General features: G+C 39.9%; 1 protein-coding gene and 1 pseudogene across 1 annotated transcript; both read left to right on the top strand.

The window, feature by feature from the left end:
* Window positions 1-5,755: 5,755 nt before the first annotated feature.
* LOC137106961 (uncharacterized) lies at window positions 5,756-7,822 on the top strand. Its single transcript, XM_067491053.1, has 2 exons — window positions 5,756-5,811; window positions 6,396-7,822. Exons 1-2 carry the CDS (start codon window positions 5,756-5,758, stop codon window positions 7,285-7,287), a joined length of 948 nt encoding a protein of 315 aa, XP_067347154.1. The 3' UTR covers window positions 7,288-7,822.
* A 13,863-nt stretch (window positions 7,823-21,685) lies between these two features.
* Window positions 21,686-23,353, top strand: LOC137106996 (uncharacterized; annotated as a pseudogene).
* The last annotated feature ends 2,290 nt before the right edge of the window (window positions 23,354-25,643 follow it).

Raw genomic sequence — 25,643 nt, 5'->3', positions numbered from 1 at the left:
GCTGGGCCTCCTGTCTGGCCCCGGAGGGCTTTGGCGCAAAAAAAAAGCTAAATGACTAAATTTAAATGACTAAATTTAAATGTAAAGGTAAATGTCCCAAACAATTACAGACCAGTGGCACTGGCATGTCATGTTAACTTTTGAAAAACTGTTTGTGGAGTCCCTCCAGCTCCTTGTATAACCCTCACTGGATCCCCTTCAGTTTCCCTACTACCCTCAACATGGCATGGATGAAGCAATCATCTATCTGCTCCACTGCACTTAAACCTACCTGGACAAGGCTGGGGCCACTGTGAGAATTATGTTTTTGATTACTCCAGTGCCTTCAACACCATGTGGCCTGCCCTACATGGGAGCGAACTATCAAACATGTAAATGAATTCTCCCATGGTTCCTTAGATTAAGGATTTTCTTACTGGCCACCCCTGGTATGTCCACTTACAGAACTGTGTCTGAAACTGTAGAACTGTTAAGGCTACAGCCTTAAAGCTGTGGTGGTTGAGCCAGTCTATACTTGAGCCAGTTGGGCAGCTTTAGCTCAGTTGGTAAGGCAATTGATCATGGAACACAGGGTCAGTGGTTTGATCCCCGCTCCTGGCTACATGTCAAAGTGTCCTTGGGCAAGACACTGAAACCCAAGTTGCTCCCGGTGGATCAAGTGAACACCTTGCATGGCAGCCACTGCCATTGGTGTATGGGTGAATTGGGAATCAACATTGTAAAGTGCTATATAAGTGACTATTTACCAGTCTAGGTGACCACCCTGAGATATCCACCTTATTCTTAACCCTTTGTTTGTAACTTGCAATTTTGAGTAACAACTAAGCTAGTGGCTTAATGTGATACAGTTCGAAAGTCACAGCTTGGTTCCTCTGAGTGTTCTGTATTTAGAGGCTCAGGAATTCAGTGTCTGCAGTATTTTTGTGAGATTTGAGTCTGTATGACCAAGGTCCTCCTCTGTGCTGAGGGGTCTGCTGGGGCTGCCACAAACAGTGGCACACACAGCAAAATTCATAATCCTCTACATGGTGTAGCTGAGAAGTGGTGAACTTCTCTTAATCCTACAGAATCCCCTGCCATCCACTGCACACTAAGACAAAAAAAGTTAAAGCTCTCACATTATAACCCTTTTTAATATTTTTTTAACGTCCCTTTAATGTGTGAATTAATTTTCCAGTTGAAATACCAATCACATGATGTTATCAGGCACGTATGTATTTCAATATACCGGCAGATGCTCAGTTTTGGGGGATGTCTCTAGCTTTAAATGCAAATGAACTATAGGCTTTACACCCTCTTTTTAAGCACCTGTGAAGTCTGAACCCATGAGACAGGAACCTAGAAATTATAATCACTAGTGTTCATGTTGTTTCTATAGTTGATTCTTATGAGAACACAAAAAACACTGCTTCAGCAGCACCAAAATACCATGAATGAGCATGGATTTAATTTTTAACCTCAGCCACATTTCTTTCTTTTTGTCTACACTAAGGATAAAGCCGTCTTATGAATAAACTTAGAAATTGTCACGAATGATGATGAACCACCCTGATCCACATTCTCTGTGTAATATTTACCACAGACAAACTGTACAGGAATAACTTTTTGAAGATTTCCATTCAAGATGGGGAAATTCAACAATGATCTTCTCTTAACTTCATCTAATGGAGGCATCTCCTGTATTTCTAACCATTGACCATTTTATTTCAAAGACTGGAACATGTCATTGGGATTAAAGGAACTGCACTAAGTTGTTTAAAATCGTATGTAATAAATAAATACCAATTTTCTCATGTTAATCATGACTCTTCTATGCACACACTATATAGTGATGGAGTTTCAAAGGACCAATACTTCTCACTTACAATACAAACACTCCAAACATTTCTTTTGCTATGCAGACGAGACCCATAGTTATAGTTACAGTTATAGTTATAGTTATACCAGATGAAAGTAATCAATTAGTTAAACTTCAGGCATGCCTAAAAGGCATAAAGGCCTGGATGTAACTTCCTACTAAGTTATCAAATTTAACAAATCTCAGCCTTCTTCTACCTATAAAATATTACAAAAATTAGGTGCATCCTGTTTCAAAGTGATGCTGAACCCACCTTAAAAAGCATTCAATTAATTCAAAATGCTGCAGCAATAGTACTGAATGGAAAAGATCACATTTCTCTTTCAGGGGTGGCTGTGGCTCAGTTGTGGTCAGAGGTGGGAAGATGTGGCGCAGGAAGGTAGAGCAGTTGTCCACCAATCATGCAGTTGTTGGTTCAATCCCTGGCTCCTCCAGTCACATGTTGAAGTGTTCTTGAGCAAGACACTAAACTTAGTTGCTCCCAGTGAGTGTTGGCCAGCTGCTTAGCAACTTCACACCTCATTGGTGTGAGGTTGTGAATGCGAAGCAGTGTAAAGGGCTTTGAGTGCCAGTAGTAAGGAAAGCACTATATAAGTGCAGACCATTTTCCATTACCAAATAAGGTTAATGTTTTCATTAGTTAATTATGTCCAAATTCCTTTCTAAAGGACTCTTCATTGAAAATTTGTTTCAAATGAACTAACGTTTAATTTTATTTGCGTTTCAACAACTTTGCTTTGAAATTTTTTATGTCCTCCTGCCTCATCTATACCTTGAGAAAAGTTTTTTTCCAAAGCAGGAGAACTGGTCTCGGAGACAAAATCACCTTGGCCCCAATATGCTTTAAAAACTTTTTCTTCTTAATAAAAATGTATGTATTCATCACATGTCAGAAAGGATGAACTAAGTTCTGTCTCTCTAAGTTCACCTTTATCTACTTTGCCATTAGTTTTTTTTTAAATCCAGCAGATGTTGATACACCAACAAAGTGTCAATTGTTAGGAAAATGTGCCATACACTGTACATATCACTACAATATAATTACAAAACAATTAATGTTTTAGCACTTCTTCTTAAAAAATATCTTTAAAACAAATATACATTTCTAATAAATTTTTAATTAACAAAGTCTTTTTGTCCCGATAAGTAAGACCAAAGCCAGCCTAGGGCTCATCCACAGATTCCCAAGTCAGCGATTGCAGACAAGAACCGCATGTGGGTCCTCTGATAGACAGGAGAACTGTCCAGGGTGTACCTTGCCTCTCGCCCTAACCCTAACCCTCACCCTAACCCTAACCCTAACCCTATGACAGCTGGGCTCCAACCCCACCGGGACCTTAAACAGGATAAGAAGTTGAAGGTAATGAATTGATTGATGCATGGATGGAATCACCCTCCCTCCAATTTACCTAGTCTTGGGACTGGATGTGAGAAGGGGGTAAACTGGGCTGCACAGGTTAAATAGAATGAAGAGATTCATGGCTAGTTTCCTTTCCTGCTGACCTAGACACATCTGATTTATTGTTTAGTTTGCAGTTATTGAGTTATTTTGAACATTGTTAAATTATAATTGAATTCATCTTGCGCTAGACCTTGGTTCCTCCCCGAGCATTCTGTCTTTATACATGCCATCTACTTTGAGTATAGAGGAGAGATGAGATTGGAAATCGAGAGTGGCAGAGAATAGGATGCTTATAAATCTTCCCTCTCCGATCACTAAGGTGTTCCTGCATAAATTGCTGATGTAGTGTCTGTCTTCCTCACCATATCTTTCTTCTTCGCTCTTCCCTGTGGCTTACTTGGCATTATTACCCTTTCCAACACTTATCTAGTAGCCCTTGTTTCCTTAATCCATCACTAAATTTTTTGTCGGGGGGTTAAATTCAGCCCTAAGGGTATTGAAGGAGTTTCTATGTTTGTTATAGACAGGTGAGGTCCTTTAAGTTTAGCCTGTCTTATAAGACAGTCCATTTTTCATTAAAAATGAAAATGAAAATCTCAAAAATTTCCAATGAGGATCATGCCAAACTCTTTGATGATGTTCCAGTGTAACCTTTGTTAGCAATCGTAATGAATCATGAAGGTTCCTGATTATGTAGATGATGTTTGTTAGTGGATGAATACAATTAAACGTTTTGATAAAATGGTGTGAGGAGCAAGAAATAACCTGGCACTCCATTATATTCTGAGGATGAAATTGATTATTTCTGACAAATGACAAAATTTGTATATCTTGCCTAATAAGTCTTGATAAATACTAGTACAGAAATGTTACAAAAACAAAACAAAACAAAAGTAGCTTATTACATGATTTCTGTCTTAGCGTTGTGGTGTATTGGTTAGTGCTGCTGCCTCACAGCTAGATGGTTATAGGTTTGTGTCCCTGTCGACTGTCCAACAGTCCAAAGACATGCATGTTAGAATAATTGTTGACTCTAAATTGTCCATAGATGTGTTGGCCCTGAGACAGACTAGAGACCTGTGCATGGTGGACCCCACCTCTCCACAATATGACAGCTGGGATAGGCTCCAGCCAGACCATACACAGGATAAGTGGTTAGAGATATGGATGGATGAATGGATTAGTTCTATGGTCACCAAATGGTGGAGTCTTTCAGAAGTCCAAATGCCGCAAAGTGTTGTACAAAAAATAGAAATGTCCGATTTGAAGCTTTGAAACCCAAATGCAATTGTCGCTTCTGAGAGAAGGAGTAGAAGGCTATGGCGGCCCAGGATTAAGAGGAAATGCTGGAGGCAGGACAGGGGTAAAAGGGCCAGTCTGCGGAATAAGCTAAAGGCTAAAGCTAACAGGCTGGCATTACCATCACTGTTTTTGGTCAAGGTCTGAGCTCTCGAAACAAAATGGATCAACTAAGACTGAGACTAAGACACGAGGGGATGACAAATTTCTGCGCCCTTTCACGTAAACTTAATAAAAATCTTGTGTCTCCATTGACAATTATATGTTATCCCCCTCCCACTCTGAGTATGGTGTTCCCCAAGGATCGATACTTGGCCAAATTCCTTTCTCAAGCTACATGCTCCCACTGGGTGATGTTTTACGCAGATATAATATTTCATTTCACAATTATGCCGATGACACTCAGCAGTATCTCCGTATTACTCCTATGGACCATAGCAGGCTAAGTTCTCTACAAGATTGTATGTTCGATATTAGAAACTGGATGTCCTTCATTTCAATTCAATTCAATTCAAATAAATTAGAAATTGTCATGTTTGGACTTCAAAATAGTTAGTAATAGCCAGTAATATGATCCCATCCTTAGAGCCTTTATCACAATTCGTCAAGCCAGTTGCCAGAAACGTTGGTGTTTTATTTGACTACAACTTGAGTTTTGAGCATCACATCACTAAACTATGTTAAATCATGCTTTTATTTCCTCTTGTCTAGATTATTGCAATAGCCAATTGTCATGGCAAAAGTGACAATATCTGGTCTTAGACACCTTAAGTGTAATCAGTAAAGAAGCTTCAACATCCAGGATGTCTTCTAGGGTTTTATTATCTTGCAACAGAGAATAACATCGACAGAGTTTCAAGTCTCCATCCTATGCAGTTCTAAACTTCATACATCACACATTAGTTTGATAACTTTCTGTTGCTGGGCAGAACATTCTTCACCCTCAGGCTACTGCTCCCAGCCCCTTTCTCCTTTTATGGAAACCTTTTCACCACTTTGATAAACACCTGTGAGCATGGAGTTACTCTGGGTCACTACAGTGTGGGATAGTCTGCTGTTAGACAATAACTGACCTTGGAGAAGTTCTGCAAACACTTCAAGACAAAACATGTATATGACACAAAGTTTGAACAACATTTTAAACACCCTTCAAAAGCAACTGTGGCGCAGGAAGGTAGAGTGGTTGTCCACCAATCATGCAGTTGTTGGTACAATCCCCTGGTCCTCCGGTCACATGTCGAAGCATCCTTGAGTAAGCCACTGAACCCCAACTTAGTTATTCCCTGTGATTGTTGGCCAGCTGCATAGCAGCTCCCCCATCAGTGTATGTGTGTGTGTGTGTGTGTGTGAGATTGTGAGTGCAAATGGAAGAATAAGAAGCAGTGTAAAGTGCTTTGAGTGCCAATAGGTAGAAAAGCACTATATAAGTGCAGACCATTTACAAGTTTTCATTCTATCTAGGTAAAATACAATCATTTAATAATACCTTATTTTCCATCACAATTCCCTCCTTTTTATTGCATTTTAATCATAAGACACACAACAGAAGTCATCAGATATACAAATTCATAAAGATTCAATATACATTCTCTTAATGTGCGGTAAGCGTATCGCGTCACTTCCTGTTTCTGCACACTCTTGGGTTTCTACCGAAGGATTGTTTACTGATTAATTGTAGCTGTTATTTTTACTTAAATAAGTGGTTTATTCGCACAAGAATTAATACTTAGTCGTAACATACGCTTGTATTACACAAGCACCTGCTTTTGCAAAACATAACCAGCTAAAGTTTACAAATTCCACATTCATCTTATATTAGCTTCGTTAGCTTAGCGGTTATCCATTAGCAATTGCTTCTCTGTCTCCCTCTGTTTCTCCTTCTCTCACTTGCTCGGTGTGTCTTATGTACAGTTTTTCCTCTGCCTCCTTTAGTGATAATGGTATATGTAATAAGTGTAAGGTTTTTGCAGCTTTGGAGGCGAGGCTCACGGAATTGGAAGCACGGCTCCGCACCATGGAAAACAACTCAGCTAGTCAGGCCCCGGTAGCTGGTGCAGGCCGACCTAGCGTAGCCCCTGCTAGCTGTCCCCCGGCAGTTCCCGAGCAGCCGGGAAGCCAGTCCGGCTGGGTGACGGTTCGTAAGAGATCTAATGCTAAACAGACGCCCGAGGTTCACCACCAGTCGGTTCACGTTTTTAACCAATTTTCCCCACTCAGCGACACACCCGCTGAGAAACCAACTCTGGTAATTGGCAGCTCCATAGTCAGAAACGTGAAGTTAGAGACTCCAGCGGCCGTAGTCAAATGTCTTCCTGGGGCCAGAGCGGGCGACGTCGAATCATATTTGAAACTCCTGGCTAAGGATAAACGTAAATACAGTAATATTATTATTCACGTGGGAGTTAATGACGCCCGATTACGCAAATCGGAGGTCACTAAAATGAATGTTGAATCGGTGTGTAACTTTGCCAAAACAATGTCGGACTCCGTAATTTTCTCTGGTCCCCTGCCAAATCTGACCAGTGACGACATGTACACCCGCATGTCGTCATTCAACCGCTGGCTGTCTAGGTGGTGTCCAGCAAACGATGTGGGCTACATAGACAATTGGAAACGTTTTTGGGGAAAACCTAGGCTGATTAGGAGAGATGGCATCCATCCTACTTTAGATGGTGCAGCTTTCTTATCCAGAAATATGGCTGGTTTTATTAAACAACCAAAAGTATGACAATCCAGAGTTGAGCCTAGGATGCAGAGATCCAGTCCTACACGCCTCTCTGCAGTGTCCTTACAACCGTCACCCCCCCACAACTCCCACATACCTATAGAGACTGTGTCTGTTCCCCGACCTAAATTACATAAAGTAAATATGACAACAAGAGGAGTTAATCATAATAACCTAAGAAAAGTTAAGACTACTCCTCTTACAGAACAAAACCCCAAAACTATTAAATGTGGATTATTAAATATCAGATCTCTCTCTTCTAAATCTCTGTTAGTAAATGACTTAATAAGTGATCATCAATTCGATTTATTCTGTCTCACTGAAACTTGGTTGCAGCAGGAAGAATATGTCAGTTTAAATGAGTCAACCCCCCCAAGTCATATTAATTATCATGTTCCTAGAAGCACAGGCCGAGGTGGAGGAGTTGCAGCAATCTTCCATTGTAGCTTATCAATAATTCCTAGACCTAAACATAGTTATAACTCATTTGAGAGTCTTACTCTTAGCCTTTCACACCCAAACTGGAAAACTCAAAAACCACTATTATTTGTCATCGTGTACCGTCCTCCAGTCCCTTATTCAGAGTTTTTGATTGAATTTTCTGATTTTCTATCTGATTTAGTGCTTAGTACAGATAAAGTCATTATAGTGGGTGACTTTAACATCCATGTAGATGCTGACAGTAACTGCCTGAGCACTACGTTTAATTCATTATTAGATTCAATTGGTTTTTCCCAAAATGTAAATAAACCCACTCACTGTTTTAGTCACACGTTAGACCTTGTCCTTACGTATGGAATTGAAGCGGATAATTTAACCATATTTCCTCACGACTCTCTTCTGTCTGACCATTTTTTAATAACATTTGAATTTACAATGACAGACTATATAGCAGGTAGGGAAAAATTCCACTATAGCAGATGCTTAAGTGAAAAAGCTGTCAACAAATTTAAAGAAATTATTTCTTCATCATTTGCTTCACCATATGTTAATACAATGGAAAGTAGTCTCCTTAATGTTACTCCTGCACAAGTAGATTATCTTGTTGACAATTCTGCAGCCTCACTACGTACAATACTCGATAGTGTTGCCCCTCTAAAAAAGAAGGCAGTAAACCAACAGAGGCGATCTCCATGGTATAGTTCACAAACACGCAACTTAAAACAGGAAACACGAAAGTTAGAAAGGAAGTGGCGTTCCAGAAAGTTAGAAGAATCTCATTTAGCCTGGAAAAATAGTTTAAAAATGTACAAAAAAGCTCTCAGTGATGCCAGAACAGCATATTATTCATCATTAATAGAAGAAAATAAGAACAACCCCCGGTTTCTTTTCAGCACTGTAGCCAGGCTGACTAAGAGCCATAGTTCTGTTGAGCCTACTATTCCCTTAACTTTGAGCAGCAATGACTTCATGAGCTTCTTTATGAATAAAATTGTAGCTATTAGAGAACGAATTCACCAGATCCTCCCCCCAAAATTTACAGATAGATCTTCATGTTCAACAGTGCTAGAGTCATCGATAAGGCCCCACTCCCTGTTAGACTGCTTTTTACCCATAGATCTCTCTGAGCTAACTTCAATTATTACCTCATCTAAACCAACAACCTGTCTGCTAGACCCTATTCCAACTAAGCTGCTCAAGGAAGCTTTACCCTTAATAGATACATTCATATTAGATATCATAAATCTATCTTTAGAAACAGGCTATGTACCACAGGCCTATAAGGTAGCTGTAATTAAACCATTACTTAAAAAACCCTGTCTTGACCCAGGTGTTTTAGCCAATTACAGACCAATATCCAATCTCCCCTTTATTTCTAAAATAATTGAAAAAGTAGTCGCAAAACAATTATGTGATCACCTTCATAGGAATAATTTGTATGAAGACTTTCAGTCAGGATTTAGAGTTCATCATAGTACAGAAACAGCACTGGTAAAAGTCACCAACGATCTTCTCATGGCCTCAGATACTGGACTCATCTCTATACTTGTTCTGTTAGATCTTAGTGCTGCATTTGATACCATTGATCATAACATTTTATTACAGAGACTGGAACATGAAATTGGAATTACAGGAACTGCACTAGGTTGGTTTAAATCTTATCTATCTGATAGATTTCAATTTGTTCATGTTAATGATGAATCCTCCATGCCCCCAAGGTTAGCTATGGAGTTCCACAAGACTCTGTGTTAGGACCAATACTTTTTACTTTATATATGTCTCCTTTAGGCAACATTATTAGAAAACACTCCATAAATTTCCAATGTTATGCTGATGATACCCAGCTATTTATCTATGGAACCAGATGAAAATAATCAGTTAATAAAGCTTCAAGCATGCCTACAAGACATCAAGGCCTGGATGTCCCACAATTTTTTACTTGTAAACTCAGACAAAACTGAAGTCATAGTATTTGGGCCCAAAAATCTCAGAGATATGATGTCCAACCATATTGTCACACTAGATGGCATAAGTCTGGCCTCCAGTACTACTGCAAGGAACCTTGGAGTTATTTTTGATCAGGATCTATCCTTTAACTCACATATAAAACAAATCTCTAGAACAGCCTTCTTCCACCTACGGAACATTGCCAAAATTAGGAGCATACTGTCTCAAAGTGATGCCGAAAAATTGGTCCATGCATTTGTTACCTCTAGGTTGGACTACTGTAATTCCCTACTTTCAGGATGCCCCAGTAACTCCCTAAAGAGCCTGCAATTAATCCAAAATGCTGCAGCAAGAGTGCTGACTGGAACTAGCAAGAGAGATCATATTTCACCTTCACTAGCTTCTCTCCATTGGCTTCCCATTAAATGTAGAATAGAATTTAAAACCCTGCTTCTTACATATAAAGCTCTGAATGGTCAGGCTCCATCATATTTAGAAGACCTCATAGCACCATATCATCCCAGTAGACCACTTCGCTCTCAGAATGCAGGCCTACTTGTGGTTCCCAGAATTTCCAAAAGTAGAATGGGAGGTAGAGCCTTTAGCTATCAAGCTCCTCTCCTGTGGAACCAGCTCCCAGTTCAGATTCGGGAAGCAGACACTCTCTCTACTTTTAAGTCTAGGCTTAAAACCTTCCTTTTTAATAAAGCATATAGTTAGTTATAGTTATGCTGCCATAGGCTTAGACTGCTGGGGGACCCACCCCCCAATGCACTGAGCTCCTTTCCTCCTCTTGACCATCTCTCCTCTCCTCTTATCCCGCAATTGTCACCACTGTATGTCATTAACTCTGTGTGTTCTCTCCCGTAGTTGTCTTTGTCCTCCTCTGTCCCCTTCTCTCTGTCCCTTTCTGCAGGTGTCCCCCGGCTTTGAAGCTGTGTGTCTTCCAGCGTGAAGCTACTGATCCTACCAATCTGCCAGATGTTTTGTTGTTGCTTTTGTTGCTCTGTTCTTTTCTCTCTCCCCTTTCCACTCACCCCAACCGGTCGAGGCAGATGGCCGTCCACCCTGAGCCTGGTTCTGCTGGAGGTTTCTTCCGTTAAAGGGAGTTTTTCCTCTCCACTGTTGCCTATGGCTTGCTCCAGGGGGAATTGTTGGGTTCTCTTTATATATCTTTATAATCTTGACTTTATTCTGTAAAGTGCCCTGAGATGACTTTGTTGTGAATTGGGGCTATATAAATAAAGTTGAATTGAATTGAATTGAATTAATGTTGAATTGGAATTTCAGGCACTGTTTTTGTGTGACAGACATCACTGGAGTACAGTACAAAGCTAAGCAGAGATTAGAAAGTATCATATAGCATATTTACACATAGTGTAATTTGTCATCACTAGAATCTGTGTGCAGGTCAACATCAGGTTGTAAAAGAGGAACAGAATTATTTGCAGATGTTATATCAATGAGTGCCATGTGATGAGTCATGGCACTCTGTTACTCACATAATTAGAACACTTACACATGGGATAAGACAAAACCTGTAAAATGTAAAAATTGCAAGCACAACAGGTGTAGAAGTAAGCAATAACAATATTACAGGTTTCCATTTACCAAATATCTGGTCAATTTAGTTGATCCAACCAGTATTTACACCAGAGTTTCATGCAAATTACTCCCTGAGGGATCTAAGAGCCTCTACGGCTCTGGTGACACTTCCATCAGGTGCAGTATTATTAGGAATAAAAGTACAACATAAGTCTCCAAACAATTCAATTCAATTCAACTTTATTTATAAAGCCCCAATTCACAACAAAGTCATCTCAGGGCACTTTACAGAATAAAGTCAAGATAATAAAGATGTATAGAGAGAACCCAACAATTCCCCCTGGAGCAAGCCATAGGGAACAGTGTAGAGGAAAACTCCCTTTAATGGAAGAAACCTCCAGCAGAACCAGGCTCAGGGCGGCCATTTGCCTTGACCGGTTGGGGTGAGTGGAAAGTGAAGAGAGAAAAGAAAAGAGTAACAAAAGCAACAACAAAACATTGGGCAGGTTGGAAGGACCCATAGCTGCACACTGGAAAAAATACAGCTTCAAAGCACCTGCAGAAAGGGACAGAGAGAGGGGGACAGAGAAGGACAAAGACAACTATGGTAGAAAACACACAGAGTTAATTTCATACAGTGGTGAGGTGGGGTGAGAGGAAAGGAGAGGGGGAAAAGAGGAGGAAAGGAACTCAGTCCACTGGGGGGGGCAGTCTAAGCCCATGGCAGCATGACTATAACTAACTATAAGCTTTATCAAAGAGGAATACTTTGAGCCTAGACGTAAAAGTAGAGAGGGTGTCTGCTTCCCGAATCTGAACTGGGAGCTGGTTCCACAGGAGAGGAGCTTCATAGCTAAAGGCTCTGCCTCCCATTCCACCTTTGGAAATTCTGGGAACCACAAGTAGGCCTGCATTCTGAGATCGAAGTGGTCTAGTGGGATGATATGGTGCTATGAGATCTTCTATATATGATGGAGCCTGACCATTCAGAGCTTTATATGTAAGAAGCAGGGTTTAAAATTCTATTCTAAATTTCTTCCTGAAATTCACAGGTGACACAGACATCTCCTGTGTACATGTTCCTGTCCAGTTCTGGGATAGAGTCTGTTGTGGTTTTCCTCCGCAGATTCATCACGTCTTTCAAAGCATGTGTTTTACTCGACCAGTGTACTGTGGCGCAAGGAGTCTCATTCTATCTTTCATGGTGTTTTTCTCACTGTTGCTTTCATTCTTCATGGCTTGGGGACTCAGAGTGCAGGCAAGTCCAATCCCACTCGTCCTCCCTATCACCGAGAACGTTAAGTGTTAGTGAATTAGTGAGTGTTCTCCTCCGACTGGGTCCCTGGCTCCCTTAAGGCTCCTGCCCTCCAGTGAGCGTCGTGCACAGTCGGGGAGAGGTCATCCACAGGCTTTGGCCCCTTCCTGCAGTGGGTGGCATGTATCCATGTCTTTCACTGCTGTGTGGTTGTGTGCATCGTTTGGAAGGGTCCATTTCACTTCCTAGAAATCCTTCAGTTGGAATAGAAAGAATGTCCTTCTCCTGCTAATGTATTTGAAACAAAGCAGAAGACAAGGTCTGGCCACAGTGCAACATGTCATTTTCCCAAATTTGGAGATTTCCCAAACAATTTTATTTTTCATTTTTTCCCTTATCCCCATGTTTATTAAAACAACCGGAGAAACCTAAGTTGAAGAAGACCTACTTCTTTGTACCAAATTTGTTTTAAGTACGTCAGTCATAAAAACACATATCTCTTCTCTCAATTGGGCATCAACTCGATTAAATCAATGATCACATGGTCAAATGGTTTATCTGATGGAGGATTTGCTCCCTGTGGCTTTAGTAATGTCACACAGATAAAGCAAGATTGACAATAATTCTATGCATATGATACACACCCCTTGGTGTGTCAACTTTATCAGTGTTTAGGAAAACTTTTAGAACTTTTGGAATTTGCAAACCCCTCCTTTCCCCTGTTTTTCTCAGAGATAGAACTTTTTATGACAGCAGTGAGTGACAATAAAATGTCTGTTCAACATGTGTCTGTGTGTTTGAGATACTTCCTGTTGGGCAGCTTCCTCAGCTACAGCATCCACTTTTGTGTTTCCTGCTGAAACCAAGTCAGTGTTATTACACAAATGTTTATATAAAGCTATGCGCAACATTATTTTGTTAAACAAAAAATATGATTGTTATCAGATTCCTTGAACTCTGTTTGTCCAGAGTGTTCCAGAATTATAAACAATTAAAAAATCTCTACTGTTTTTGTCTTCAATTATTCTTCTATGAGCCATAAATTCAGTATCTTCAGCCAATATGAATATGAATATGAATATGATAAACATCATATTATGTAACAACAGCAAAATCTTCTTGGTTCTCTCCAGTGGTGGGATTGTGGATTGCAAAACCATCTGCAAAAAGTAACATTGTAACTGAGTTAAGAACATTACATCCATTAACAGTTACATTAGGTATGTGAAGTAACACTGTATCGTATCTCAGACATCTCACTGTAAAAGGTGATGAGATTCTTCTATGAGAGAGAGGCTGCATAAGGAAGCAAAATAGTTAGATCAGCCTAACCAACACTTCATCTACAACTGTCACAGCTTGCAGGTATCATAATCCATCCTCTACAGGATCCAGCTTAGCTGAATAGTAAGCAATATGCTGTAATCTGCCATCATCGTCCTGCAACAAAACAGATGTCATACAGCCAAGTCCCTGGTTAACAAACTTAACATAGGGATTAGGTAACACTAACGTGGGGTCTGCTCATGGTGCTCAAATTATTTATCATAAGCTGAGAGTTATTTTCCATGGAACAATAAATTTTGAGCCTTTCTGTCTTGATAATTTTGAATCCATTGTTTTCAGTATGACATCATAGCCAAGAAACTCATCCTTTGTTTTTTGGTTAAAGAGATGAGAATGGATTGTTTGCTTATTAGCTATGGTCACATGACCTAAATAAGTTACTTTAGGTAAATTAGGGCAAATTATAATGTAAACAGATTGATTTTATGTCAGTTTTCTGCTAAATGTTTGAGTAGGTTCACCTTATCTGACATGCACGGTTTCTCAAACAGGCTGCACATCATAAAATCATCAATGTAGTGGAGCAGAGCTGATCCTGCTGGTAAATACAATGTCTTGAGATTTCAGCTGATGGAAAACACCCGGACTTCCTAAAAACTCAATTAATAAAACAAATCTCATCCAGGTAATTCTCCTTATTTTATTTTTATTTTTTTAAAGAAGAAAACAAACAAGTAACGGCTGTCCGCATATATAAGGAATGAGGAAAATACATTATCCAATTCAGAAAACAAGAAGTTATTTGGTTGTGGAATTAATACTTCCAGAGCTCTCGGATGGATTGGCATTTCTTTAGCAATTCAAAAACTGATGTAATTCCATCAGTGGATTTTTGTCTTAGAGCTTTTTGTTTTTCATTTACAGGTTATCACAGGTTACATTGAGCTCACTGTGGCATCAGGATGTATTATTATGTGACCTACTCTATAACAAGTACAGTTTTATGCCCTTTTACTGGGAAATATTAAAATCTTAGTTGATTGACACAGGAAAGAATCACTAGCTCATCTGATCTTAACCCTCTCCTCTCTGCTTGCACCTTTTTGTTTCCACTATTGCAAAACAGAATTAAAAGACTTCCTGTAGGCAGGCAGACACTGAAAATATCACAGTTGATTCAACCTCAAGCTGCTACTAATCATGCACAGAAGAACACTTCTGACAAAATAGCCTAAATGTTCTTACCTATCTTATTCTGATTTAGCTAATGAAAATATTGGGAACAGCATTTGGAACGTCATAAAAACCGATTTGTTTCTCATTCACAGAGACCACACATAAGTGATCAGACCAATAAAACACTGTAGTCAATATCTCAAACTTCACTGAATCTAGTCTTTGTTCATAAGGTACATCAGGGCCATGTGAAACATGTGCTGTACAATGTAAATCACTTTCTGACTTGAACAAGACAAGAAAGACTGCTGCAGCTTCCATTCATACACATATAAAAGAGAATCAAGACTACAGTATAATTCATCCTGATGGGTTTGTAAATTTTTTAATTATTGAACACTTGTATTACTTCTGATGTAGTTATCAGATAGATCCACAACTTAATCATTAGATATGAAAATTTATGGGGCATAATTTTGACAACATGAATTCATGTTTAAAAGATCGATTTTGAGAATTAGCACAAGGCTGAACCAAGTACTCTTTTGTGGTTTTCCAGAAACACCAACATGAACTCTGCTCATTTTGCAACTTCAATTGCTTTTAATACTGACCTAATTTCTCCACTGCCTACCAAAAAAAAAATCACCTCTTGACCATTTACTTTTAGAGTGCATTCAGGAAATTGACTCTCTCTCCCTCAGCATTTAAACCTCAGGTGGTTTAAATTTAGCTCTGATATTGAACACATTGCTCAATCAAATCCACATTTATTCCAGCATGTGTGAGCTTTATCAAGCAGTTTTCATTGCAGATTGCAAATCAGTGTATGTGTGTGTAAGCATGTCTTCATTGCAGTGTGTGTCAGTGTGAAGTACCTCCCTCCTTTTGATCAGTCAGCAACTGTCCCCGGGACACCAGCTTTTCTCCTATCGTCAGTTTGCCACTAGCGATGACTTCTCAGGACAATCTCTGGGTCTGTCCTCCACCTTGAGGGATGGTTCTTTGCACAATGTCCCCTTTGCCCACATGTGTGGCATCCATCTGCAGCTACTGAATATCAGCCACATCCAACTTCTCTTCCTCTGCCTCTCCATCATCCAAATTATCTTTTTCCTCCACGACCTCTGTCATATGAAGACATCTTCATCCTGAATTATAGACTGTCTAGGCCACTTACTAACATGTTTTTTCCTTCTATCTTATCCCTCCTGAGGTGCTCACAAATGAGGCAGATGATGAGAATGCAGAAAGGAAGGAAGATGAGAATGAGAATGGAGATGTGGTGAAGTCAGGTGGTGGTTGTTGTTGTGGGACTGGTTGTCGTTGCACTTGTTGTTCATGGTGTCCTTGCGGTGGTGGTTGTTGGGGCACTGACGAGTAGGAGTCCAAGCCAGCGTTCAGTTTCAGTAGAGACTGAACAGTCTACTGAACCGTCATCTGTTCTGTGTGGTGCAGTTGTCATGAGTTTTCTTTCTTTTTTTTCTTCAGTCGTCTTCTTTCCCTAAACACTACTTCATTTTTTTTCACATATTTAAAATCTGTATGTCTTTTTGTGACACTCTTTTTGGCCTTCAGTTTCTTTTCTTGATTTAACTTTTTTTCCTCTAATTTTGTTAGCTTATTTTATAAAGCAAACTCCTCGAGGAAAACCAAAATACTCAATCAAAAGTTTCAAACATTTAAGACTTTTGTCACCATACTTTTTAGAATCTTAACATCTGGAGTATTCTACTGTTTTCTCTCAAGAAACTCAAGAAACTCTATTGTGAAGTTTGCTGACCAAACAACAGTTGTCAGGCTTATGACAGGGGGAGGTGAGTGTGAGAACAAGGATGGGGTTGTCAAGCTGGTCATCAACACCACAAAAACAAATGATAGTTGACTTCAGTAGGAACAGATCTGACCCTCAACCCATTTACATCAACAGGGACTGTGTGGAGAGGGTCTCTGACTTCAAATTTCTGGGATGCACCTGGATGATGACCTAACCTGGATGACCTAAAACCACCACGCTGATCAAGAAGGCACAGTATGCCAACTGCTAGTGTCCTGTTGAAAGTGTACTGGCATACTGCATCCCAGTGTGGTTTGCCAGCTGAACTTTCCAGAAAAAGACAATGCTTCATCAACATCAACAGCTGTCATCAATACAGGACATGTGTGGAGAGGAGAACACATAGGCTGTGCTCTCCTCTCCTTAGAGGAGCATTTTATGAATTATAAGTAAATCTCTTGATATGGTTGTTATATTGCTTCCTTTTCAATTAATAGAATTGCACACAATTTCGTTGTTCTTGTATAACAATAAGTATTCTGATTCTGATTACACACAACCAAACAAAGCACACTGACACAAGCATTCACCTTCACAAGTCAACATGTGATAATAAAAGTGCAAAATATTATCACACGTACGGCTGCAATGAGTGAGAGTGAGGGGAAAAGATCAACGACCAGCTTTTATTGCTCTCTCTCACATACACACACACACACCACAGACACACACACACAGGAATCAAATCATGAGTTACACCATATATGTATGTCACTGCTCAACCTAGAACATATTCCTGAACAAAGCACCACCACACGAGTGATACAATTTTTAGTGTCAAAACCAGACAATTACCAGTTTTGTAGAGTGTTGACTGTCATCCAAACTCCAGAAAAGAGCAGCTCAGCAAAAACTGGGTTTTGTGCATTGTTTATTTCCTTTGTTTTCAGGCAAGAACAATCCTTACCAGTTTGCAACACTGTTTTTTAAATTCTGACTCTAATTATTAACTTTTAGATGAGTGCCAGTGCACATCCCTGTTTAGCATTGCTACTTGAAGTGTCTGGATAACACCTACTCCCAGATCATTTGAATGAGAAGCATCACAAACCAATCTTTCAGATTTATTTTACTTTACAGTTGATTATAGTGTGCCATTTGTCATTAGTCAAGTCTGTAATTTCGAAAAACTCACTCAGATCTCTGGGCCACAACATGTCTGCATCTTCAAAGTTAGCAAAATTCAGTAGTTTTTGATGATATGATAATTTTGTTCAGTTTAGCACTTATGGGGTACTATTTTTTTCTGCAGCCACAACAGCAAATGTGACTTTGTTCCTTCACAGGGTTATCTCAGCAAATGTAAGCCGTAATTTTGGAATGAAAATTCTAGGACTAATTGAAAAAAAAAAACTTTTGGTGAGAGCATGGTTACCGAGTGTTGACTAATCTTTCTCACTGAGTTGGGTATTAGATTCCAAAGAGATTAAAAATGCAAAACTCCATTATCCCTGTAATGAGGAGTTAACGGCCCAGCAAGGGGGGATACATTTGCCAGTTCACCCATCTCCTTGAAAGGGCCAAAGGATAAGGAGTCATTAAAGCAGTGCTATCTGGTCCAGATAGCATGTCTGTAAAGATCATTATTTCTGCCCCTGAAGCTGTTTGGCAGGGCTAACTGCACACCTAGCACTCCAGGGTCAGCTGTGGCACAGGGATTAAGATGCTAACGATACGCTAGCTGGGAACTAATGTTTTTTCTAAATGCTCTTAATGACTGCATATCCTAATGTGGGAGAACATGGGCTCTTTTTTTGTGTGTGTGCTTCGTCAGCTCACTGTAGCTGATAATGACATGGAAGAGTTGTTGTCTTTTAATTCAACTTTTCTCAGGGTTCCTTATGTTGACTTTTTTCGTTGTTTTTGGCTGGTTTTGTTTTGCCTTCCTAAGCCATAACCAGTGATCATTGGATCAGTCAGCTCTAAAGAATTTTCATTAGTTATTTGATTACTTCTCTCCTTCTCTAGTTGTAACCACAGGCCTACAGCTCACCTGTGAGGTCTGCGCTGCCAGCAGTGACCTCAACAGACTACTTGTCCACTAAAGTGCAGCAACTGATCTGGGTCTGTTTCTAGCCCAGAAGAACAGCCATTCAGTGATGATAGTAAAGACTCTGACTGAGGCTCAAATGCTGTTATTTAAGGCTGTAATTTCCATCTTAAGACTGCTGCTTTTTAAAGTTTATGTATGTTGTATGTATGTATACTAAAAAGTCCCCTTTTAGATTTAGAAGATGCAGTCAATTTGTCCAGATTTATAAATTGATCGAGATCCCACAATGTGGATCTCTCTGCTCTGCCTGACACAGAGTGACTGATGTTCACCTTCATTCCTGAGGAGGCAAACATCCTTATTTCAGCAGTTAGGGACGGGGGATTTGTTGGGTTCTCGTTATATAATAAAGTCAAGACTATACACATATGTAAAGTGCCTTGAGATGACTGTTGTGAATTGCTGCTACATAATAAAAATGAATTGAATTGAAAGTTCACCACTGCTTGTATCATAAAATTTTAAAATATTGTAATACATTTTTGTATATAAAAGCTAAAGTGAGAAATGAAAATGCTGCAGTTGGGTATACTACCCCAACCAACTCCCATTGGTCTCAATGAGCTTATCATTATCAGACCAGAACACACGATCCACCTGTGTATGGGCTGAATGATGTTATCACTGTCTGTAGAATTATTAGATCAGTTGTTAGAAATTGTTTTTTGTAAGAGCGCAGAGATGCAGAATGAAAATGCCATAATTACAATTAAGTGATGCCTTAATAAGAATCCAACACCTACGGGGATCCAATAGCAAGAGCCAACATGGCTCCAAGGGAGCCAACGCTTCCTAGGAGGTAAAATAAGTACTTTAGAAAAACTAAAAATGCTCACTACAAAAGGTAGGAAAAATAGCTATAAACAGTTTAGAAACAAAAACTCTTACTGCAAAAGGTAGGAGGTAAATGAACACACAGGGCAATATACACGCAGAAAAGACACTAATGTAAAGTCACTTTAACGAGGCTAAAAACACCACAAGGCACATGAAAAAAAAAACTTACTATCCCAAACTCTGTAACTAAACCAACACTCTAATAACAATCTTGCTTACTAAACTTCACAGCTAAACTAACACACTAAGGTAGCAATAAGGTTGGTGTTCAGGAAACAAATGAGAATAGGGAAAACAGGATACATGGGGAGACACACTAGCAACAAAATCCTTAGCCCTTAGAAATCCTTATAAACAAGAATGATGTGAATCCGGTGTGATGACCGTTTCCAGCTCAGGAGCAGAAATCCAAGACGGGCTGGTGACAGACTAATGTGGAACAGAGTAGTGGGCAGCCTCAGCTGGCGAGAAAGAGAACTGCGGGGACACAAACAAACACAAGATGAAAGAACAAAAAGACAAGAAAAAAATGAAAAAATCTGACCGAAGGAACAAAAAAACTAGAATCTGACAGCCTCCTTGTTTAAAAGAGCAAAGTTCACCCATATCTGAATAAAACTGAAATTAACACAAAGTGGACTGTAAGAGTCTAAGTTTTAAAAATTCCCACATTTCACACTGTGTGTGTCTCTTTTCTCACTACCATGTTTCCTTGTCAGCTGGGATTAACTTCTTATTACCATTTCTACATAGGCTACTGTGAGTCAAGGATGTAGTTCAGTGTTGTTTAATAGGATTTATTATAAATAATCTGAAGTTGTTTATAAAGAAAGATCGCTGGTTAATAAACTACTAGCCCAATCTGCTGCCTGTGATGAACTGTTTATTGATCATGTGTTAGTAACTAACCAGACATAGGAGAGGTTGGCAAGTCCCCACCTGTCAACATCCAGAGCATTTTCCAAGTGAGATGGTTTGAAACAGAATAAAACATCAAATGCAGAAGAAACTGAGAGTCGACAAAGTATAGCCAAAACAAGAGGTCGAAGGGAGGAATTTAAAGTGATTGTCAGACTCACTTAAGATGGTGCATTGTTTGCTGAGTGGAAATCAACTATACTTAGTCAAGCTTATGTGTATGTACAGTAGTGACATGAAATTCCAACAAGATCCTAGAGACTGCCTTTCAGCATTATATCAGCCTGAACACTGTTCCATTGGGCTACTGACAAAATGCTTAGTGGATTGCCAGGTTAGCAGTGCTGTTTGGATGATTTCAATTCAATTCAATTCAACTTTATTTATATAGCGCCAATTCACAACAAAGTCATCTCAGGGCACTTTACAGAATAAAGTCAAGATTATAAAGATAAATAAAGAGAACCCAACAATTCCCCCTGGAGCAAGCCATAGGCAACAGTGGAGAGGAAAAACTCCCTTTAACGGAAGAACCCTCCAGCAGAACCAGGCTCAGGGTGGACGGCCATCTGCCTCGACCGGTTGGGGTGAGTGGAAAGGGGAGAGAGAAAAGAACAGAGCAACAAAAAGCAATAACAAAACATCGGGCAGATTGGTAGGACCAGTAGCTGCACGCTGGAAGACACACAGCTTCAAAGCCGGGGGACACCTGCAGAAAGGGACAGAGAGAGGGGGACAGAGGAGGACAAAGACAACTACGGGAGAGAACACACAGAGTTAATGACATACAGTGGTGAGAATTGCGGGGTGAGAGGAGAGGAGAGATGGTCAAGAGGAGGAAAGGAGCTCAGTGCATTGGGGGGTGGGTCCCCCAGCAGTCTAAGCCTATGGCAGCATAACTATAACTAACTATATGCTTTATTAAAGAGGAAGGTTTTAAGCTTAGACTTAAAAGTAGAGAGGGTGTCTGCTTCCCGAATCTGAACTGGGAGCTGGTTCCACAAGAGAGGAGCTTGATAGCTAAAGGCTCTACCTCCCATTCTACTTGATGCCAACCAATAAAGAGCACTGAGTGCTGATGATGATGGTCCGCAGGATCGGCTGCTCGTGCGGTAAGCGTATTGCGTCACTTCCTGTTTCTGCACACTTTTGGGTTTCTACCGAAGGACTGTTTACTGATTAATTGTAGCTGTTATTTTTACTTAAATAAGTGATTTCTTCACACAAGAATTAATACTTAGTCGTAACATACGCTTGTATTACACAAGCACCTGCTTTTGCAAAACATAACCAGCTAAAGTTTACAAATTCCACATTTCACTTATATTAGCTTCGTTAGCTTAGCAGTTATCCATTAGCAATGGCTTCTCTGTCTCCCTCTGTTTCTCCTTCTCTCACTTGCTCGGTGTGTCTCATGTTCAGTTTTTCCTCTGCCTCCTTTAGTGATAATGGTATATGTAATAAGTGTAAGGTTTTTGCAGCTTTGGAGGCGAGGCTCACGGAATTGGAAGCACGGCTCCGCACCATGGAAAACAACTCAGCTAGTCAGGCCCCGGTAGCTGGTGCAGGCCGACCTAGCGTAGCCCCTGCTAGCTGTCCCCCGGCAGTTCCCGAGCAGCCGGGAAGCCAGTCCGGCTGGTTGATGGTTCGTAAGAGATCTAATGCTAAACAGACGCTCGAGGTTCACCACCAGTCGGTTCACGTTTCTAATCGATTTTCCCCACTCAGCGACACACCCGCTGAGAAACCAACTCTGGTAATTGGCAGCTCCATAGTCAGAAACGTGAAGTTAGAGACTCCAGCGGCCGTAGTCAAATGTCTTCCTGGGGCCAGAGCGGGCGACGTTGAATCATATTTGAAACTCCTGGCTAAGGATAAACGTAAATACAGTAATATTATTATTCACGTGGGAGTTAATGATGCCCGATTACGCAAATCGGAGGTCACTAAAATGAATGTTGAATCGGTGTGTAACTTTGCCAAAACAATGTCGGACTCCGTAATTTTCTCTGGTCCCCTGCCAAATCTGACCAGTGACGACATGTACACCCCCGCATGTCATCATTCAACCGCTGGCTATCTAGGTGGTGTCCAGCAAACGATGTGGGCTACATAGACAATTGGAAACGTTTTTGGGGAAAGCCTAGGCTGATTAGGAGAGATGGCATCCATCCTACTTTAGATGGTGCAGCTTTCTTATCCAGAAATATGGCAGGTTTTATTAAACAACCAAAAGTATGACAATCCAGAGTTGAGCCTAGGATGCAGAGATCCAGTCCTACACGCCTCTCTGCAGTGTCCTTACAACCGTCACCCCCCCACAACTCCCACATACCTATAGAGACTGTGTCTGTTCCCCGACCTAAATTACATAAAGTAAATATGACAACAAGAGGAGTTAATCATAATAACCTAATAAAAGTTAAGACTACTCCTCTTACAGAACAAAACCCCAAAACTATTAAATGTGGATTATTAAATATCAGATCTCTCTCTTCTAAATCTCTGTTAGTAAATGACTTAATAAGTGATCATCAATTCGATTTATTTTGTCTCACTGAAACTTGGTTGCAGCAGGAAGAATATGTCAGTCTAAATGAGTCAACCCCCCCAAGTCATATTAATTATCATGTTCCTAGAAGCACAGGCCGAGGTGGAGGAGTTGCAGCAATCTTCCATTGTAGCTTATCAATAAACCCTAGACCTAAACATAGTTATAACTCATTTGAGAGCCTTACTCTTAGCCTTTCACACCCAAACTGGAAAACTCAAAAACCACTATTATTTGTTATCGTGTACCGTCCTCCAGTCCCTTATTCAGAGTTTTTGATTGAATTTTCTGATTTTCTAGCTGATTTAGTGCTTAGTACAGATAAAGTCATTATAGTGGGTGACTTTAACATTCATGTAGATGCTGACAGTAACTGCCTGAGCACTGCGTTTAATTCATTATTAGATTCAATTGGTTTTTCCCAAAATGTAAATAAACCCACTCACTGTTTTAGTCACACGTTAGACCTTGTCCTTACGTATGGAATTGAAACGGATAATTTAACAATATGTCCTCACAACTCTCTTCTGTCTGACCATTTTTTAATAACATTTGAATTTACAATAACGGACTATATAGCAGTTAGGGAAAAATTCCACTATAGCAGATGCTTAAGTGAAAAAGCTGTCAACAAATTTAAAGAAATTATTTCTTCATCATTTGCTTCACCATATGTTAATACAATGGGAAGTAGTCTCCTTAATGTTACTCCTGCACAAGTAGATTATCTTGTTGACAATTCTGCAGCCTCACTACGTACAATACTCGATAGTGTTGCCCCTCTAAAAAAGAAGGCAGTAAATCAGCAGAGGCGATCTCCATGGTATAGTTCACAAACACGCAACTTAAAACAGGAAACACGAAAGTTAGAAAGGAAGTGGCGTTCCAGAAAGTTAGAAGAATCTCATTTAGCCTGGAAAAATAGTTTAAAAACGTACAAAAAAGCTCTCAGTGATGCCAGAACAGCATATTATTCATCATTAATAGAAGAAAACAAGAACAACCCCCGGTTTCTGTTCAGCACTGTAGCCAGGCTGACTAAGAGCCATAGTTCTGTTGAGCCTACTATTCCCTTAACTTTGAGCAGCAATGACTTCATGACCTTCTTTATGAATAAAATTGTAGCTATTAGAGAAAGTATTCACCAGATCCTCCCCCCAAAAATTACAGATAGATCTTCATGTACAGCAGTGCTAGAATCATGGATAAGGCCCCACTCCCTGTTAGACTGCTTTTTACCCATAGATCTCTCTGAGCTAACTTCAATTATTACCTCATCTAAACCAACAACCTGTCTGCTAGACCCTATTCCAACTAAGCTGCTCAAGGAAGCTTTACCCTTAATAGATACGTTCATATTAGATATCATCAATCTATCTTTAGAAACAGGCTATGTACCACAGGCCTATAAGGTAGCTGTAATTAAACCATTACTTAAAAAACCCTGTCTTGACCCAGGTGTTTTAGCCAATTACAGACCAATATCTAATCTCCCCTTTATTTCTAAAATAATTGAAAAAGTAGTCGCAAAACAATTATGTGATCACCTCCATAGGAATAATTTGTATGAAGAGTTTCAGTCAGGATTTAGAGTTCATCATAGTACAGAAACAGCACTGGTAAAAGTCACCAACGATCTTCTCATGGCCTCAGATAATGGACTCATCTCTATACTTGTTCTGTTAGATCTTAGTGCCGCATTTGATACCATTGATCATAACATTTTATTACAGAGACTGGAACATGAAATTGGAATTACAGGAACTGCACTAGGTTGGTTTAAATCCTATCTGTCTGATAGATTTCAATTTGTTCATGTTAATGATGAATCCTCCATGCACACAAAGGTTAGCTATGGAGTTCCACAAGGCTCTGTGTTAGGACCAATACTTTTTACTTTATATATGTCTCCTTTAGGCAACATTATTAGAAAACACTCCATAAATTTCCACTGTTATGCTGATGATACCCAGCTATATTTATCTATGGAACCAGATGAAAATAATCAGTTAATAAAGCTTCAAGCATGCCTACAAGAATATAAAGGCCTGGATGTCCCACAATTTTTTACTTTTAAACTCAGACAAAACTGAAGTCATAGTATTTGGGCCCAAAAATATCAGAGATATGATGTCCAACCATATTGTTACCCTAGATGGCATAAGTCTGGCCTCCAGTACTACTGCAAGGAACCTTGGAGTTATTTTTGATCAGGATCTGTCCTTTAAGTCACATATAAAACAAATCTCTAGAACAGCCTTCTTCCACCTACGGAACATTGCCAAAATTAGGAGCATACTGTCTCAAAGTGATGCCGAAAAACTGGTCCATGCATTTGTTACTTCTAGGTTGGACTACTGTAATTCCCTACTTTCAGGATGCCCCAGTAACTCCCTAAAGAGCCTGCAATTAATCCAAAATGCTGCAGCAAGAGTGCTGACTGGAACTAGCAAGAGAGATCATATTTCACCTTCACTAGCTTCTCTCCATTGGCTTCCCATTAAATTTAGAA

The sequence above is a fragment of the Channa argus genome, chromosome 21 (genome assembly GCF_033026475.1).
Source record: "Channa argus isolate prfri chromosome 21, Channa argus male v1.0, whole genome shotgun sequence".
Lineage (NCBI taxonomy): Eukaryota > Metazoa > Chordata > Actinopteri > Anabantiformes > Channidae > Channa > Channa argus.
This window is presented reverse-complemented; position numbering and strand designations above follow the sequence as displayed.

Excerpts from the sequence above, each read along its gene's own strand:
- LOC137106961 (XM_067491053.1), top strand. The coding sequence starts at position 5,756 with ATGCAGTTGTTGGTACAATCCCCTGGTCCTCCGGTCACATGTCGAAGC. Across the intron at positions 5,812-6,395 it reads ACATGTCGAAGCATCCTTGA|TTATCCATTAGCAATTGCTT; the intron begins GTAAGCCACTGA and ends TTAGCTTAGCGG.